The following is an 18,599-nucleotide window of genomic DNA, read 5'->3' on the forward strand; positions in this document are numbered from 1 at the left end:
ATTAAAGAATATTAAATATTTTTTTTAAACCTTTACGTATGTGGATCAAAGACACTTAATTGGTCACACAGGTACGCCATTTTTTTAAATTACAAAATTTAAATACAAAATTGTTTATTGTATTCGCTTAACACGATTTCACTTGACACACATTAATTGATGGATTAATTAATTGTGTTGAGTGAGGTTTTCCTGTATTTTTTTTTTTTTTTAAATTAGGAATTTGTTGACTATTCTGTCTTATTCTGTGGTGGTGGTGCTTTTTAAAATACTTCTGTTCTTTGCATTTTAATTGTGTTCCATTGTCAATGTACTGGAGATACTCTTGCTAATAAGGCAAAAATATTTAATCCATTAATTTCATTTTCACCTAAGTCTTGGTTACTATCTGTATTTTCAACAAACATAACAGCTTATATACCTATTCTGAAACAGGTGCTGAAAGTGTGGGCCACTAATAGTGATGCACTGCATACAGCCTCTCCTTGTCATTTGTCATCTTGACCTTTGATGTGACCTGTTTCCATAAAGGAGCTCTGTCATGATCACTGAGTATTACTGCAAAAAGATATCTTCCTAGGGAAGGAAATGCTATCTCGATCCACCAGGTGGCAGATAACTTTAATCACCTGGTGAAACAGCACTCTGATTTTTGGAGGCCTGAAGTGGCCAGTGCCATATTTGGTTTGGAGAGAGATTCCAGCTTCTCTATCATCCCCTTTTCCAATTAGTATAAGTGTTATCCTTCAAGAATCTGTTAAGCATACATGGACGCATAAAATGCTCTTAATTTCAAGGGCACAACAGTAAAAATGATTTTGTAGGCCAGCTGCCAGTAGTGCCTACAGAGTGTCCAAGTAGTGGCACGTTGAGACCATGTTACGGTAAGGATACTGAATGCTCTATATATGTGATATGTCCAAGAGTTTGTCTTCTTTCACTGCATGTCTCTTTCTGTTTTGCTATTTGTATAAATTTGAATTGTTTCTGCAGCAAACTAGTTGAGTGCTGTGTGTTTTATCACAGTTGTAATATTTGTTGTAATATTTGTGCCCTGAAGATGCTAGTTTGAAATCCAGTAAAATATTAATAACTCATTAAATCATGTAATTTGTTCTACTGGTGTTGTTTTTATTGTAAATTATTATTATGTATACGTGTGTAGAGGCTTAAGTGCTGTGAGGACATCATGTTGGAGGCTTAATGGATTTTTTACAACACTCAAAAAGAATTAAAATAGAATTTAATACTTCCTATATTTCGTCCTAGTCACTAGGACATCTACGGGGATTACAAAAACAATTAATGTAACATATACACAAATAACAAACAATACTAAGCCCAACCACGTGGGTGACACTAAAGTCCTATCTAGGTAGAGCGCCCTCTAAGGGCAGTAGTAGGTGGCCTGGAATGTAAGGTGGGAACTCTGGTGATGAGTGTTTCCCAAATCTTCGGAAGCTTAATGTAACCGTATTTATTGAGATTTGGTTGGTTTTTGAGAGCTGCTGCTGCTGCTTCTAAGAAAAGTCTCTCTTTCTTGAATTTGCTGTGGTGGAGCATGGTGGTTTTCTTCCATGATACCCTGTGGGTGGTGTCCAAAACATGGTCAGCCAAGCCTGAATGGCCATAGTTGTGTTTGAAGATGTAAGACCTGTGTTCCTCTAGACGGATGGATGCTGATCTGCCTGTCTGTCCAAAGTACGCCAGCTTACAGGAACAGGGTACTTTGTAAACTCCAGGCAGAGAGAGAGGAGGGAGCTGATCTTTCGTAGAACGGATAAGGGTAGCAAGTTTGCGGTGGGGCTTATATGCTGTGTGTAGGTTGTACTGTTTTAGTATCTTGGCTATTTTTTCGGATGTGCCAGGGATGTAGAGTATGGTGATGGCATCTTTAAAATCTTGTTGACGAGAAGAACGGGGAATGGGGGAGGAGTTGATTATTTTTTTGATACTGTGATCGCTGTAGCCATTGGAGAGGAAAGTGCTGTGTATGTGGTTAAGCTCAGTAGTGAGGGCGGTTCCACTGGAACAAAGATTGTGGGCTCTCTTGGTAAGAGTTTTAATAATGCCATATTGTTGAGAGGGGTGGTGGTGGGAGAGTTTGTGAATGTATCTGCCTGTGTGTGTGGGTTTTCTGTATACGGTGAAGGTAAGTGTATCATTAGGCAGGCGTGTGACTAAGGTGTCTAGGAAGGGTAAACACTTGTTCTTTTCCTTTTCCATAGTGAACTGGATTCTTGGATGTAGACTATTGAGATGACTGAGGAAGGAGTCTAACGTGTCTGGGCCATGAGGCCAAATAGAAAACACATCATCTACATATCTTAGCCAGATAAAAGGTTTGAGTGGGGCTGAGTCTATGGCTCGTTTTCGAAATCTTCCATATAGAAATTGGCAAGGGGGGGGGGGAGAGGGGGGAACCCATGGCAGTTCCCTCTATCTGCTTGTAGATTTTGGTGTTCCAAGAGAAATACCCAGAGTTAATGGCAAAGGAAAAGAGATCTAAGATGTCAGAGGGAAAACGTTTTCTAAGAGAGATAAGGTGTGAATTAAGGGAATATTGGTAAACAAAGAGGAGATATCAAAGCTTACCAATATGTCTGTCTTATTCAACGTTAAATTTTCTGTGAGGGCTTTAAAGTGGGTCTAGTTTTTTATATAGGAAGGAGAACTTCCGGTGAGGGGGATCAGAGAATTGGCCAGCTGTTTAGATAGTCTATAGCAAGGTGCATTGGTGGCATCTACTATAGGCTTGAGTGGGGAATTGGGTTTATGGATTTTTGGTAAAAGAAAAAAAAAAACCTTTCCGCTCCCATTCCTCCCGAATATACGGTTTACCAAAAATCTATAAACCCAATTCCCCACTCAGGCCTATAGTAGATGCCACCAATGCACCTTGCTATAGACTATCTAAACAGCTGGCCAACTCTCTGATCCCCCTCACCGGAAGGTCCCCTTCCTATATAAAAAACTCGACCCACTTTAAAGCCCTCACAGAAAATTTAACCTTGAATAAGACAGACATATTGGTAAGCTTTGATATCTCCTCTTTGTTTACCAATATTCCCTTAATTCACACCTTATCTCTCTTAGAAAACGTTTTTCCCTCTGACATCTTAGATCTCTTTTCCTTTGCCATTAACTCTGGGTATTTCTCTTGGAACAACAAAATCTACAAGCAGATAGAGGGAACTGCCATGGGTTCCCCCCCTCTCACCCCCCCCTTGCCAATTTCTATATGGAAGATTTCGAAAAACGAGCCATAGACTCAGCCCTTCTATCTGGCTAAGATATGTAGATGATGTGTTTTCTATTTGGCCTCATGGCCCAGACACGTTAGACTCCTTCCTCAGTCATCTCAATAGTCTACATCCAAGAATCCAGTTCACTATGGAAAAGGAAAAGAACAATTGTTTACCCTTCCTAGACACCTTAGTCACACGCCTGCCTAATGATACACTTACCTTCACCATATACAGAAAACCCACACACACAGGCAGATACATTCACAAACTCTCCCACCACCACCCCTCTCAACAATATGGCATTATTAAAACTCTTACCAAGAGAGCCCACAATCTTTGTTCCAGTGGAACCGCCCTCACTACTGAGCTTAACCACATACACAGCACTTTCCTCTCTAATGGCTACAGCGATCACAGTATCAAAAAAATAATCAACTCCTCCCCCATTCCCCGTCCTTCTCGTCAACAAGATTTAAAAATGCCATTACCATACTCTACATCCGTGGCACATCTGAAAAAATAGCCAAGATACTAAAACAGTACAACCTACACACAGCATATAAGCCCCACCGCAAACTTGCTACCCTTATCCGTTTTACGAAAGATCAGCTCCCTCCTCTCTCTCTGCCTGGAGTTTACAAAGTACCCTGTTCCTGTAAGCTGGCATACTTTGGACAGACAGGCAGATCAGCATCCATCCGTCTAGAGGAACACAAGTCTTACATCTTCAAACACAACTATGGCCATTCAGGCTTGGCTGACCATGTTTTGGACACCACCCACAGGGTATCATGGAAGAAAACCACCATGCTTCACCACAGCAAATTCAAGAAAGAGAGACTTTTCTTAGAAGCAGCAGCAGCTCTCAAAAACCAAACAAATCCCAAATACTGTTGCATTAAGCTTCCAAAGATTTGGGAAACACTCATCACCAGAGTTCCCACCTTATATTCCAGGCCACTTACTACTGCCCTTAGAGGGCGCTCTACCTAGATAGGACTTTAGTGTCACCCACGTGGTTGGGCTTAGTATTGTTTGTTATTTCTGTATATGTTACATTAATTGTTTTTGCAATCCCCATAGATGTCCTAGTGACTAGGACGAAATATAGGAAGTATTAAATTCTATTTTAATTCTTTTTGAGTGTTGTAAAAAATCCATTAAGCCTCCAACATGATATTATTATGTATAACCATCAGTCCTTAAACTTATTATGTTACTGTTCTCTAAGCTATTTTCATTATATCCTCCAGATTCATGTTTCACTGCAGTTCTGGACATGTAACTTGAAGAATTTCTTTTTTTGATGGCCTTACTTTTTTTTTTAATATTCCTGAACCTTTTTTCCCATTTTTTATATCAAGTTGGTGTCTCAAAAAATCTAACTTCTGCTGCTTCTGTTCTTTTCTTATCTCTTTCTCCTCATGTCATATCCCTGGTTTTGAATTGTTTTGGAAGTAATGTTGTATGATTCTGGAGACAAGTAGAATTAAGTGTTGGCACTTAAGATTAAACCTCAAAATACAAATTTATGCACCCACCTCTGGACATTCGGATGAGGAGATAAAGAAATTCTATGAAGAATTAGAAGACTTTAAGATTAAATCAGAATAAATGGATTATGGTAATGGAGATTTTACCTGTAAAATTGGAACGAAGGACAATAATGAAACAAGTATAGGAGAGTTTGGTATTGGAGATAGAAATGAAAGATGAGAAAGGCTAGTAAGATTTACAGAAAGTCAGGGTCTGTTTTTAATGAGTACATTTTATAAAAAGAGAAAGGCATGAAAATGGATATGGCACTTGCCTGATGCTATCACAAAATATGAAATAGACTTTATTTTGAGTAACAGAAAGGAATTAATAGAGGATATATTAGTAATAAATAAGAAAGATTTTGATAGCGAGCATAGAATGCCCTGAGCTGAAATCAAATTAAACAATGGAAAATATAGCAAAGAAACAAATAGAACTAGTGCTAAAATAGATAATGAAATTATTAGAACACAGTACAAAAAATTTGAAAAGATTTTGACAGAAAAACTTAATACAAACGAGAAGAACCTTAAAAAAAGTAAAGTAAGAACTAATAATTAAGTCAAAATACTAAAGACTTAATTAAAGAGAAGAAAAAGACAAAAGGTACTAGGGAAAAAATAGAATTTATTGAATTTAGAAAATTGGTGAGGAGAGAAATAAGAAATTATATTAAAAGCTATAACATCAATACAGTAAAAGAAATTATAGAAAAGAATAAATCATTGAAAGTAATAAGAAAGGAAACTAATAACGGTAAGAACTGGATTGCATGTCTCAAAAATAAAAACAAGGAGATAAAGTACGATAGAAATGAAAACATGTGAAGACTTTTATACCAGGATGTATGAAGATATCTATCTATACTTGGATCCACTGAAAATGAAGAAGCCAAGATGATACTGGAAATAATGTTGGATGAAGTGGAGAAAGTAATTGCAGAAATGAAATTTAACAGAAACCCAGATGAAGATGGAATACTGGCTGAACATCTAAAGTCAGGAGGGAGGACATTATGGAAGGAATTTGTTAACACCATGTTCCAACATAAAAATGTGCACAAATTCACATGGAGAGAAGAGGCTAGGAATAAGAAAAGTCTCATTGACTATGTTATTGTTGATAGTGATGTTTTCTCCCTGGTGCAGGACACCAGAGTGTACAGAGGATTTGAAATTGGAAGTGATCACTATTTAGTCTTGAGCAGGATAAAATTGAATTTCATATTGAAAAGAATAACATGTAAGAAAGTTTTAAAGCGAATAAAAGTTGAGCAGCTCTCAGATGTGAACTGTAGACTAAAATACAGAAAGATTATTGAAAAGAAAATGAAAGAGTTTGAGAACAGGAATCAAACCTTGGAGATTCAGTGGCAAACTCTGAATAAAACATTGATTCTGCCAGAGAGGCATGTGGTGAGGTTGTGTGCAAGGATAAAAAAATCAGAACTCCCTGGTGGACACAGGAAGTTAAAGAGGCAGTGAAGGAAAAGAAGAAAGCATATCAAAAGTTCCTGTCAAATAAGTCAGCTCGTGCTCTTAGAGAATATAGAGACAAATGCAAGAATGCTAAACACTCTGTAAAACTAGCTAAACAAAAGTCATGGGAGGACTTTGGCAAGAATATAGAAAATAAATATCAAGAAGGTGGCAAAATATTCTGGAGGTTGTTGAAGAAGCTTAGGAATGGAGGAAAGAGTGCTGTAAAAGGAATTAGAGATGATAAAGGTGACATGAAAACAGGAGAAAAAGATATCCTTGAAGTATGGAGTAATTACTTTGAAAAATTGCTAAATGAAACAAGCAGTGATGACAGCACAGTGATAAAAAAAAACACTGACCAGGCATGCAGTCAGGAATACATATCCATACTTGAAGTAGAAAAAGCCATCAAAGGCTTGAAATGTGGAAAGGCAGCAGGAGTAGATGATAATCGACCAGAAATGCTGAAGTATGGTGGTATAAAAGTCTTACAGTGGCTGCACTGCATAGTTCAGAAAGCCTGGACAGAGGGACGAATTCCCGATGATTGGAGTAGAGCTCTCATAGTACCCATATATATAAAAAGGGAAATAAAACTGAATGTGAGAATTACAGCGGTATTTCCCTACTGAGTGTTCCTGGCAAGATCTATGCAAGTATACTTGAGAAACGGTTGAGAAGAATTGTGGAAGAAAAGCTTGGTGAAGAACAAGCTGGATTCAGGCCAAATAGAGGCTGTCAGGATCAGATCTTCACTTTATGACAAATAGTCGAGAAAGCATGGGAATATAACAAAGATCTGTATTTAAGTTTTGTCGATTTGGAAAAGGCATATGACAAGGTGCCAAGAGAGAAGCTATTCAATACGCTGCAGTTATATGGTGTCAATGGGGCATTATATCAAGCAATACTTAGTCTTTATTTGAGTTGTAAGTCAGCAGTTAGAATTGAAGGAAGTACAGGAAGATGGTTTAATGTTAAATCTGGTGTGAGACAAGGATGTACATTATCCCCTCTGTTATTCATTATCTATATGGATCACATTATGAAGGAATGTGGTATTAAACCTGATATCAAAATTGGAGATGTTAATGTCAGCGCTTTGCTTTATGCGGATGATATTATACTTCTAAATAAATCCGCTACAAGTCTGCAAGATTCTCTGACTAAATTGAATAGCTTTTGTAATAGATATGGTATATGAAGGTCAGCAATAAAAAGACAAAGACAATGAAAATAGGCAGAATCATTGAAAATGTCAACTGTGTTGTGAATGGAGAACCTGTGGAACAAGTAAAACATTTCAGTTACTTAGGCCCGATTTTTACTGAAGATGGTAAATTAAATATAGAAATAGACAACAGAATCAGCAAAGCTGGTATGGTGGGAAGTCAATTGAATAAATTCATATGGAATAAGAAAGAAATTAGTCGGAACACTAAATTAGCTGTATACAAGACAGTGTTCAAACCAGTTTTAACTTATGGATCTGAGAGCTGGGTCAGAAGTAAAACACTTGACCAAAGACTAGAGACCGCAGATATGAGAGTCCTGAGAAAGATTATAGGAATGAACAGATGGCATCAATGGCAATATCATATTAAAAACGAGGATATTAGGAAAGAACTTGACATTGTCAGCATCCAGTAATGCATTAGCAGAGCTAATCTCAGGTGGTATGGTCACTTAAATAGAATGGGAGAGGAAAGATTAGCAAAACAAGTGTTCTCTGCCAGGTTGGCAGAAAAACGACCCAGAGGAAGACCAAGATATAGGTGGATTGATACGGTACAAAGTGCCTTAGACGATAGAAATATAAGATCTGATAATGTTGGAGTCTTGACAAGTAACAGACTGATTTGGAGGAAAATTGTAGATAGGAAGTTAGTAATGATGTAATTTTTTCATGTATTACTGTCATATCCTGTACACCCCTTGAGGGTACATGGCAGGAATGTGATGATGATGAAACAAGAAGAAAAAACCATGAACAATGAAATGATGCAATTATGGTCCTAATCCACAAAAAAAAAAGGAAATAAATAATTACAGACCAATAAGCCTATTATCACAAATATATAAATTGTTTTCAAAAATATTGTTAAATAGATTAATGATGAAGTTGGATGAAGCTCAGCCAGTAGAGCCAGCTGGTTTTAGAAAAAAAAATTTTTTTCTACAATAGACCATATTCATCCTATAAACCAACTAATAGAAAAAAACTAATGAATACCAAATAGACCTTCATGTGACGTTTATAGATTATACAGAAGCTTTTGAATCCATATTTCAAGATGAAATGATGGAAGCATTGGAAAAACAGTTTATAGAAATAAAATATTATGCTAATAAATAAACTATATGAAAAAAACAACAGTGATAATAAAACTAGAAAACAGAAAACCATTTTGAATACAGAGAGGAATAAGAGAGAGATGCACTTTCACCCAAACTATTCAGTGTGTAACATTGGGAGAAATATTTAAAAATTAAATTGGGAAGCAAAACAGAATTAATATAAATGGGAAGCAACTCGGCCATCTAAGATTTGCCAATAGAGTAAAGAACTACAATCTGTGGCAAATGAGCTATGGTGGGAAAGCCTAAAAATAGGACTTAAAATAAATATTGATAAACAAAGTATAGGACAAAATAATTATAGCCGGAAAAGAACTAGATCAAGTAGATGAATATATTTATCTTGGACAAACTGTAAGTTTTAAAGAAATACAAAATAAAGAAATAGAAGAATCATTCAAGGTAATAGAGCCTTGAATGTAATAGGAGAACTCCCATTGTGTTTAAAAAGGAAAATATTCAACAGCTGAATGACACCAGTGTTAATGTGTGGTAGCAAGACATGGAGCATAACAGAGAAGCAATGTGAAGATCTGAGGATAGCCCAGAGAAAACTGGATAGAAGAAAATGCTGAAATTACTTAAAGGGGTTAAATTAAGAATGAAGAAATAAGAAAACAGAGAGGAGTAAGAGATACGAGGGTGGTCTGAAAAGTTCTTGGCCTCAACCATAGATGGCAACACTATCAGCAAGATTTTTTTTTTCTAAGTTGGTACATCTGTCATAAGCATTCATGTGAAATTGTAAGTCATTCCATCAAGTAGTTTGTTTTATACAGCTGTCTGAAGCAAAAGTGGATAAAATTGAGTATCGTGTGGTTATAAAATTCCTTGTAAAAGAAGGTTTAATGCCAAAAGAAATTCATTCGAAGTTCATAAAAGTTTATGGGCACTCTTCTTCATTTTCAACAATTAAGAAATGGACTGCCGAGTTTAAACGTGGCCGTACCAGCCTTGAAGATGATCCACGTGAAGGACATCCAAAAAAGTGTAACAGCACCAGAAATCATTGATCAAGTACATGATATGGTATTGGATGACCGGCGAATCAAAGTGCATGAAATTGCTGAGACTAGGCATTTCAAAAGAACGTGTAGGATATATTTTGCATGAAGCACTGCAAATGAAATAGCTTTGCGCAAGATGGGTGCTGCACTTGCTCACAGCAGTTCAAAACAGCACTCACATGAAACTCTCTGAACAGTGCTTGGAGCATTTTAACAAGAATAAAACTGATTTTGTGCGTTTATTTATTAATATGGATGAGACTTGGATTCACCATTATCAGAATCCAAACAGCAGTCAAAACAGTGGACAGAAGCCGGTTGTTCAACTCTAAAGTATACAAAGTCGGTTCCATCAGCAGGAAAGGTCATGTCATCAGTGTTTTATTATTATTATTATTAAACAAGACCTCATGGAGTCAAAGACTCATCTAGGCGGTCCTTTTATCTCACACACATCTCATCATACCGGGTCTTAAACACATTCAAACTCCTTGCAGACACCACACTCTCAGGCAAGGCATTCCAATCATTCACAACTCTGCACGAAAAAAACCTGCCTCTCACTCCCCTACTCACACCCTCTTTATACAGTTTCCAGGCATGACCTCTGGTTCTCCCCTGATCTCCCACTATTCTCTGTAGAACTTCTCCACCATTGATCCTATAACAACCCCTTACCAACTTGTAGGTCTCTATCATATCTCCCCTCTTCCTTCTCTCCACTAGACTCTGCAAATTACATCTTTTCAATCTTTCCTCATACTCGACATTCCAGAGGTCAGAAACTACCTTAGTCAGTCGCCTTTGGACCCTTTCCAACATCTCTTCATCCTTCTGAAAACCAGGTGACCAAATCTGGGCACAATAGTCCATGTGTGGCCTAATCAAAGCCTTATACAATGGAACAAGAATCTCCCTACTTCTACACGTCAGTGTCCTCCTCATCATTCCCAGAAGTCTTTGTGTTGTCTTCACAATTTTGGCGATGTGTCCCCTAAATTTTAGATCCTTATCCACTATTACTCCCAGATCTCTTATTTCCTCTACTTCCAACAATATATTCTCACCAAGCATAAATTCTGCATCCCATCTTTGTTTTCCAAATTTTAAAACCTTACATTTTGCAACATTGAACTCACATCCCCATTTGTTTGCCCAATCACTCAATTTATTCAAGTCTTCTTGCAAGACCACAACATCTTCACTACTCTTAATGGTTCGTCCCAACTTTGCATCATCTGCAAACAACTGAATATCTCCATCCAAATCTTTGCCAATATCATTAATATACAAGTTAAATAGTAATGGCCCTAAAACAGATCCCTGAGGCACTCCACTAGTGACTTTCCTTTTCCTGGATATTGCACCCCCATACACAACTTGTTGATACCTATCAGATAGCCAGTCTCCAATCCAATGCACTAATCTAATATCCAACCCCATCTGCTCTAGTTTGACTGTCAACTTATCATGAGGTACTCTATCAAAAGCTTTTGCAAAATCCAAATATATTACTGCGTATCCTTCTCCTCTGTCCAAGGAAGCAGTCACTTTATTGTAAGATGCTAACTTATTGTAAGAAAGTCACTTTATTTTAGGATGCTAAAATTTTGTTTATTAATTATCTTGAAAAGGGTAAAACAATAACTGGGAAATATTATTCCGATCTTTTAATCAGACTAGATGAAAAATTTGTGAGAAAAGACGCGGTTTGCAGAAGAAAAAAATCATCTTTCATGAGGACAATGCACCTGCCCACAAAGGTGTTTTGACAATGGCAAAATTAAAGGATCTGCACTATGAATTGTTGGACATTCACCCTATTCCCTCGACTTGGCTCCCTCTGACTTCTATCTCTTCCCAAAACTAAAACTCCTCGTTTTTCTTTGAATCACGAGGTGATTGCAGCTGTGGAGGGGTATTTTGCAGATCTTACTGAAAACCTCTACAGGAACTGGATAGTGGTGCTGGACAATCACTGATTGTCCATAATCACTGTCCATAGTAATGGACAGTGATTATGGACGAATTTATAATTTCTAAAAATAATTTTGAAATTATAAATTCGTTTTTTCATTGTTAGGCCAAGAACTTTTCATACCACCCTCGTATAAAGAAGTGATAAAAAATTCAAAATGGAGATGGTCTGGTTATCTAGTGAGAATGAGATGACAGGTGGACAAGATTGATAGCAGAATGGCAACCAAGAGAGGGGGAAAGGAAAAGGGGTAGACAGAGAAAAAGATGGAGAGATGATATCCAGACATTGAGAGAAATGAAATGGTGGTCAGAGACAAAAGAGAAGGAAAAACAAGAAGTTGGGGAGGCCTATAACCTGTAGTGGACAAAGAAGGGCTAAGAAGAAGAACCTCTCTCCACAATCAGCATTGCAGAATCATGATATTGTTTTGGTGCATTAGAAGATAGAAATATAAGATCTGGCAATGTTGGAGCCTTGATAGGTAACAGATTGATTTGGAGGAAAATTGTAGATAGGAAGTTAGTAATGATATAAATTTTTCATGTAGTACTATCATAACCTGTACTCCTCTTGAGGGTAAATGTCAGGAATTTGATGATGATGATGATATTGCTTTGGTCTGTGGACCTTCTCCAGTATTTTTCCACATCACAGTGAAAACTAGGTGACCAACTCTAATAGTCCAAATGTGATCTGGCCAATCCTTTATACAGTGGCACAACCACATTATTCCTACTTGTCATTACTCCATATAGCAGCAATGCAATGTACAGTTCTTTGCAGCACTTGGAGTGTGTCCTCTAAAATGGCATGCGAGTCCACTATCAACTATTCCCCTGCAGATATCAAATCTCATCCACTTTCAGAAGCACAGTTCCATCAATACAGTCCACTACTTTTATCTCTGCACTGCAAAGTGCAATAATTGGTGCTTATTACTATTAAAACTACAACATCTTCATTTAATAGTAATAAGCACCAAGTTAAGTATAATGGAGACATCGCTCCATTATACTTAACTTGCTGGTATTGTTCAGAGTCAATCTGTATCTTACCACTCAATTATCCATTCGTATTTTATTACACTCATACAGAATCCTATGTCCATCTACCCAATTATTTATTCTATTCCTAACCAACTTCTCCAATACCTTGACTACAACTGCAGTAATAAAGACCAGTCTATAATTGGAAACTTCTATCCTAGAACCATGTTTGTAGAGTCATAATATTTTGCCTTCTTTCCATTTTTAGGAACTTTTCTCACTACAAAACTTGCATTAAATAACCAGGTCAAGGAATAAGCCAACTGTTTTGCATATTCCTTAAAAATACATGTGGGGGATATGTCATCCATTCCTATAGCTGTATTATTATCTAACCCAATCAACACCTGATACCCCTCTGATTCTTTTACATCTAATTCCCTTAATGTTGCCCCTTTTATACATGTTGCACACCGTCATTTACATTAGTATGATATACATTGATAAAGTGCTCATTAAATGATGTGGTCACTTTGCTAACCTTTCTAACCTGCATTTATATTCCTCATGCAGCTGCTCACTATCAGCTGTCTTGCATCTCCTCCATAACATCTTTTACACCACCAATTGTCTGTTTTCACTGTTCATCCATTTCATCCTTACTCTATTTGCTTAACTCTTCATTTATTTATTTATTTATTTTTTTTTTAATCTGGCTCCCACTCACAAAAAGTTTTTTTTGTAACCCTGTAGTACATTTATACCTTGGGTGGGCTAATTTTATTAATTTTTTTATACAGTCCAGAAACCCTGCTCTAAAGATCAAATGTACACCTTTTTCAAGTCACTCAGGTCTCCAATAAGCATGGCACTGGTCTCACACCAGGCAACAAAATTCATATCCCATCTAAAGATGATCATAAACATTCATGCCCATAACAGGATTCCAGCCTGTTGGTTGGAGGTAGATACAGCCAACTAGACTGGCAGACTATATTGTCTGACTATCGGTCATAATTGCAGTCAGTTTGAGAAAGATGAATAATCACTGGACTGGGATAAGAAATGACCAAAATTGTGGGCTTGAACTAAACAAGATTTTTTTAACCAGTTCTTAATTGTATGGCACTTTCTTAATACGTTCAAAAGGTTGCGTAACCTAGTTTAGTTCTTAGAAGGTTACATAGCCTTTCACTGAGCTGTGAAAGTGCCATGCCAGTATGTTGTGAAATGCTTCCTGATGAAAAGAAATACAATAGCAGTATGTAATTATTCTAGTAGAAAGTCTTATACATTGGCTATTCCATGTCAGAAATGTAACATTGCTGACATATAGGAAGTATTAATTAAAGTTGTTATAATTGATATTGAGTATCCTTTGTCATTTCCTGACATATAAGTTTCATTTCATACTAAACAAAAGTACTTAAAATAGAATGTTAACTTGGAAGGCATACAAAAGCTGAGTGTCACAATGTAGTGAAACACATCAATTTTTGGTCACGTAACATTATTACCAAATGAAAACACTAGATGGTGTGATATGTCAAACCATTTGAAAATGGCAACTTTCGAAGGTGCAGAGGGAGCAGGTTGTGGGTTTGAGTTTGAGGAAATGAAGTCTGCAACACAAGTTCAGAGAGATTTCTGCATGCAATACAGCAAAGAACCTCCTAGTAGACACATGATTTACACATGGCACAAGATTTTTATGGAAACAGGCTATTCTGTGCATCATCCAAAGTCAATGAGAAGGCCACGTATTGCCAATGCTGTTGTAGAAGAATTTTGGGAAAGTTTCTAGAGAATCTCTGGAAAGTCAACCAGACTGGTGTCTCATCAAATTGGAATTCTACATGTGACTGTGTGGTATATTTTACAACAGTATCTACATTTAAGGCCCTACAAATTTACCCTCATACAACATTTGAAAAAAGATAAGAAAATATGCCAGGATTTCTCTGTGGAAATGATCAATCAGTAGTATAGAAGAAAATTAGGACTTTTTGGACAAGATCGTTTTCAGTGATGAGCACACTTCTCATGTAAGTGGACAAGTAAACACAATTGCAGAATTTGGTGAAGCAAAAATCCACACACCATCATAGAACATGGTTGTGACACCCCAAAAGTTAATGTTTTTTGCACCATGAGCAAGAAGAAAGTGTATGGACCCTTCTTTTATTTGGAGTCTACCATTTCTGGTGGTGTGTGTATCTGGACATACTACAAGGGTACCTAATATCACAATTAGACGATGATAACCATGATGGATGCTTACATTTCCAGCAAGATGGTGCACCTCCTCATTACCTGACAGATGTAAGGTCGTACCTTGACACCTGTATTTCAAGCAGATGGATTGGTAGAGGTGCACCTGTAGCACCACATTCCCCTGAACTGTACACCATTAGATTTATTTCTTGTGGGGCTTTATGAAAGATAGAGTGTTTGTACCACCATAAACAGCCAATTTGGATGAACTGCATTCCAGAATTACTTCTGCCATTGCTGAGGTTACGCCAGATATGCTCTGCTGTGTGTGTGGCAGGAAATTGATTATGGATGTGACATCTGCAGAATTACTGGAGGCAGTCGCATCGAAATTTAACTGTCTGTGTTGAAACTTCAAGTATTACGCTACATTTGTAATAAAAATTGTTCATCTATTGCTATTTACCTTAATGGCAAGTTAAATATGGAAATAGACAAGAGAATTGGTAAAGCTGGTATAGTAGGAAGTAAGCTGAATAAATTTATATGGAATAAGAAAGATAGTCGAAATACTAAATTAGCTGTATATAAGATGTTCAAACCAATCTTAACTTATGGATCTGAGAGCTGGGATAGAAATAAAACACTTGATCAAAGACTGGAGACCTATGATATGAGAGTTCTGAGAAAGATTAGTGGAGTGAACAGATGGCATCATTGGCAGTATCACATTTAAAATGAGGATATCAGGAAAGAACTTGCCATTGTTAGCATTCAGGAATGTGTTAGTAAAGCTAATCTCAGGTGGTATAGTCACTTAAATAGAAATGGGAGAGTATTCTTTGCCAGGTTGGTAGGGAAAAGACTCAGAGGAAGACCAAGATGTAGATGGATTGATACAGTAAAAAACACCTGAAAAGACAGAAATATAAGATCTGATAATCTTGAAATCTTGACAGATAGCAGATTAATTTGGAGAGAATTGTTTATTGGAAGTTAGTAATGGTGTAACTTTTTCATGTAGTACTATCATAATTATCCTGCACATCCCTGTAGGTATATATCAGGAATTTAACAATGATGGGAGAAAAAAAAAATCAAGATTCTTCATTAATTCCTGTTGAATGCATAAACTACTGTATGCTGTCTATTTGGAAGAGAGAAAAAAAAAACTTTTGGGTTAGGGATACTTAGAAGTGACCAGATTTTATGTCTAAAATCGGACTATTTTTTATACATAAAAAGATATGTTTCAAAAATCAAATCAATTTAAGTAGTTATTCTCGTGATTATTTTCATATTATTGGAGATATTTCCCATGATATGAAAATGTGTCAACAAACAGTTCATTTAACTGGGCACTCTTGAAGAAAAGATTGACTGTTCATAATATAAGCCTCTGATGGCAATATACCACCTTTCAGGTGATTGAATCTTCTAGGATGAATATGCTGCTGTGTGTGCTAAAAAGATTATTTTCTTCTGACAGTACAGAGAGCTAAGTGCATGTTCTTAGTCATCATGGCCTTTGTAGCCTGAATCCTATAGGATTCAGGTCACAAAGGTCATGATGATTAAGAATTAAGGAGAGGTAAGACAGTAGCCTATCTTATTCTCTAGTATTAGAATTGCTGGAAGAGTGGCTGTGGTCTAAAATATGGCTACATGAACTACTTCTTAGCTCTGTACTGTTCTGTGTGGAAGTAGCAACTTTAAAGACCACAGATAATCCTCATTATACACCATCATTTTCATTATTGTGCCCTTTATCTTCTCACTTATTAAAAATTTTTTTTAAATTGTTCATTATAATGCAGCACTGGTAATAATTTTAGGCATGGCTTTGGTGATAACAGACGTCCTCTAATAGAATCTGCTCGTTTAGTTGAGGAAATCGTACATCAGCAGATGAACACCATGGTAAGTTTTGTGTTACTGTTCATTATTGTCACTTGTCTTGTATGTAGGGCTTATTGAATGAAGTGTGTGTGTATAACTATAGTATCATACCTTTCTTTAAATTTATTCAGCAGTGTATGTGTGATTCAGTCATCCCTTTCTCCTCCCTCCTTGTTGAGGATTTACTCATTATGATTTGTTATTGATTTCAGAAAATGATGAAAAGAGTAAAATGAAATTAATTTTATATTTAATAATTTTACTAAATAAATAAATATTTTTATTCTTCTAACATAATCAATAAACTGTTAGCAATATAAATTATTTATTTTGGCTACTGTTTTTGTTACCATGCATGCAAAACAAGTTTTTAAAAGTGGATAGATTGCATAGCCATAATGTTCATATCACCTTCACTGACACTTAATTCAATTATTATACTTGTATAACATAAAAGTATACTACAAATGATAATACTCCATCGTGGAAGTATGATTTTATATGATAAATTTGATTCATTTTGATAAAATTATGGAAACTGCAACTGTGTTAAGAAAATTACTTTAATTTTCTGACATTTCAACCTTCATATTAATTTTATTATCTGCAATATTCATGGAGCGTACGTACAGAGACAAGCTATATTGCATTACAAACAGTATGCCAAAGTAACAATGATTTAATCAACCAGCAAGTGGAGGGATAAAAAAAAAAAAAACTGCTTCAAAACTATATCCTGTTTATAACATCATAAGAGACCAAATTCATGTGAATACTTTTAATACAGCAATAGTGGTGACCTAATCAATAATTTAACATAAGTGTTAAGGCTAAGATACTAGATTAATAGTCAAAAAAGTTTGTGGGTAGAATATGTGCCAACCATATTCTTGAGATTTTTAAACCATTGTTATTGTTAAGATTAGGGTGGTTGATAAGAATGTCACAGGCCACTTTAAATTTTCATTCATGCTACATTTTGGTGTGATGTAATGAAGAGATGCCTTTCAAGTCAGTCTTGTATAGAGTATTCAGGGCATGATCAAAAAGGCCAGATTTACCATAGTTGTTAAATTTAATGTATCATTTATGTTCCTTTTATCTGATAGGAATAGTGTGTCCAGTTTCACCTATATAAGGCAAATTACAGGTACACTGAATTAAATTATTGAAAGATTTTTTCACTTGGTTATACTACAAATTAAAGATGCCAAGAAATTGTATTATTAGTTTTATCCTTTATCCAAGTGTAAGCAAACAAAATTTGCACATGAAGTAACTTCACGACTGGGCTACTTATATTCAGAGGCTAATGACTTCACATCAGTTGCCTTAGTATCCCATAATGCAATGCGCATATTCTTACAGACATGTATGGGAAGCTATGCATTATGGGAAGGGCCATTACCCAGACTGGTTTCAACCTTTGAGGTCTCATCAGTCGGAGTCTGACCCAGAAGCGATACCAAGGTTGAAGTAATGCAGAAAGTCATATTTCCATATACAAGTAGTCAAAAGGGGTTACACCTTATTACTAAAATACTCTCGATTAGAGATGATTGTTGAAAGTTTTTTTTTTTAATTGTTTATACTGTAAATTAAAGATTCCAAGAAATTATATTCTTGGTTTTGTCTATCCATCATGGGTAGTGGCCCTTCCCATAAAGTTCATAGTTTGGAGGATTGAGCTAAGGAGAATGGATGTCAATTTAATGTGGAAAAATGTAAGGTTTTGCATTTTGGGGTGAAAATATTAGCAGCAGTATATCGCATTGGTGGAACTGTTCTCCAGGAGATTAAACTAGGCCAGGAATTTGGGAGTGTTGGTGGATAGGGAGTTGACGTTTAGGGGACACATTCCAAAAGTGGCAAAATCAGCTCATCTA

General features: G+C 36.3%; 1 protein-coding gene across 1 annotated transcript in view; it reads left to right on the forward strand.

Moving 5' to 3' along the window:
• The window catches only part of LOC150100966 (transcription initiation protein SPT3 homolog), a 143,438-nt gene that overhangs the window by 15,727 nt on the left and 109,112 nt on the right, over positions 1–18,599 (forward strand). Inside the window, exon 3 of the mRNA XM_090401735.1 lies at positions 16,650–16,734. Within this exon, the coding sequence (XP_090257861.1) occupies positions 16,650–16,734 (85 nt within the window). The remainder of the gene's footprint in view (positions 1–16,649; positions 16,735–18,599) is intronic.

The sequence above is a fragment of the Typopeltis vanoorti genome, chromosome 12 (assembly GCF_054136105.1).
Source record: "Typopeltis vanoorti isolate ZY-2024b chromosome 12, IOZ_Tvanoo_1.0, whole genome shotgun sequence".
Lineage (NCBI taxonomy): Eukaryota > Metazoa > Arthropoda > Arachnida > Uropygi > Thelyphonidae > Typopeltis > Typopeltis vanoorti.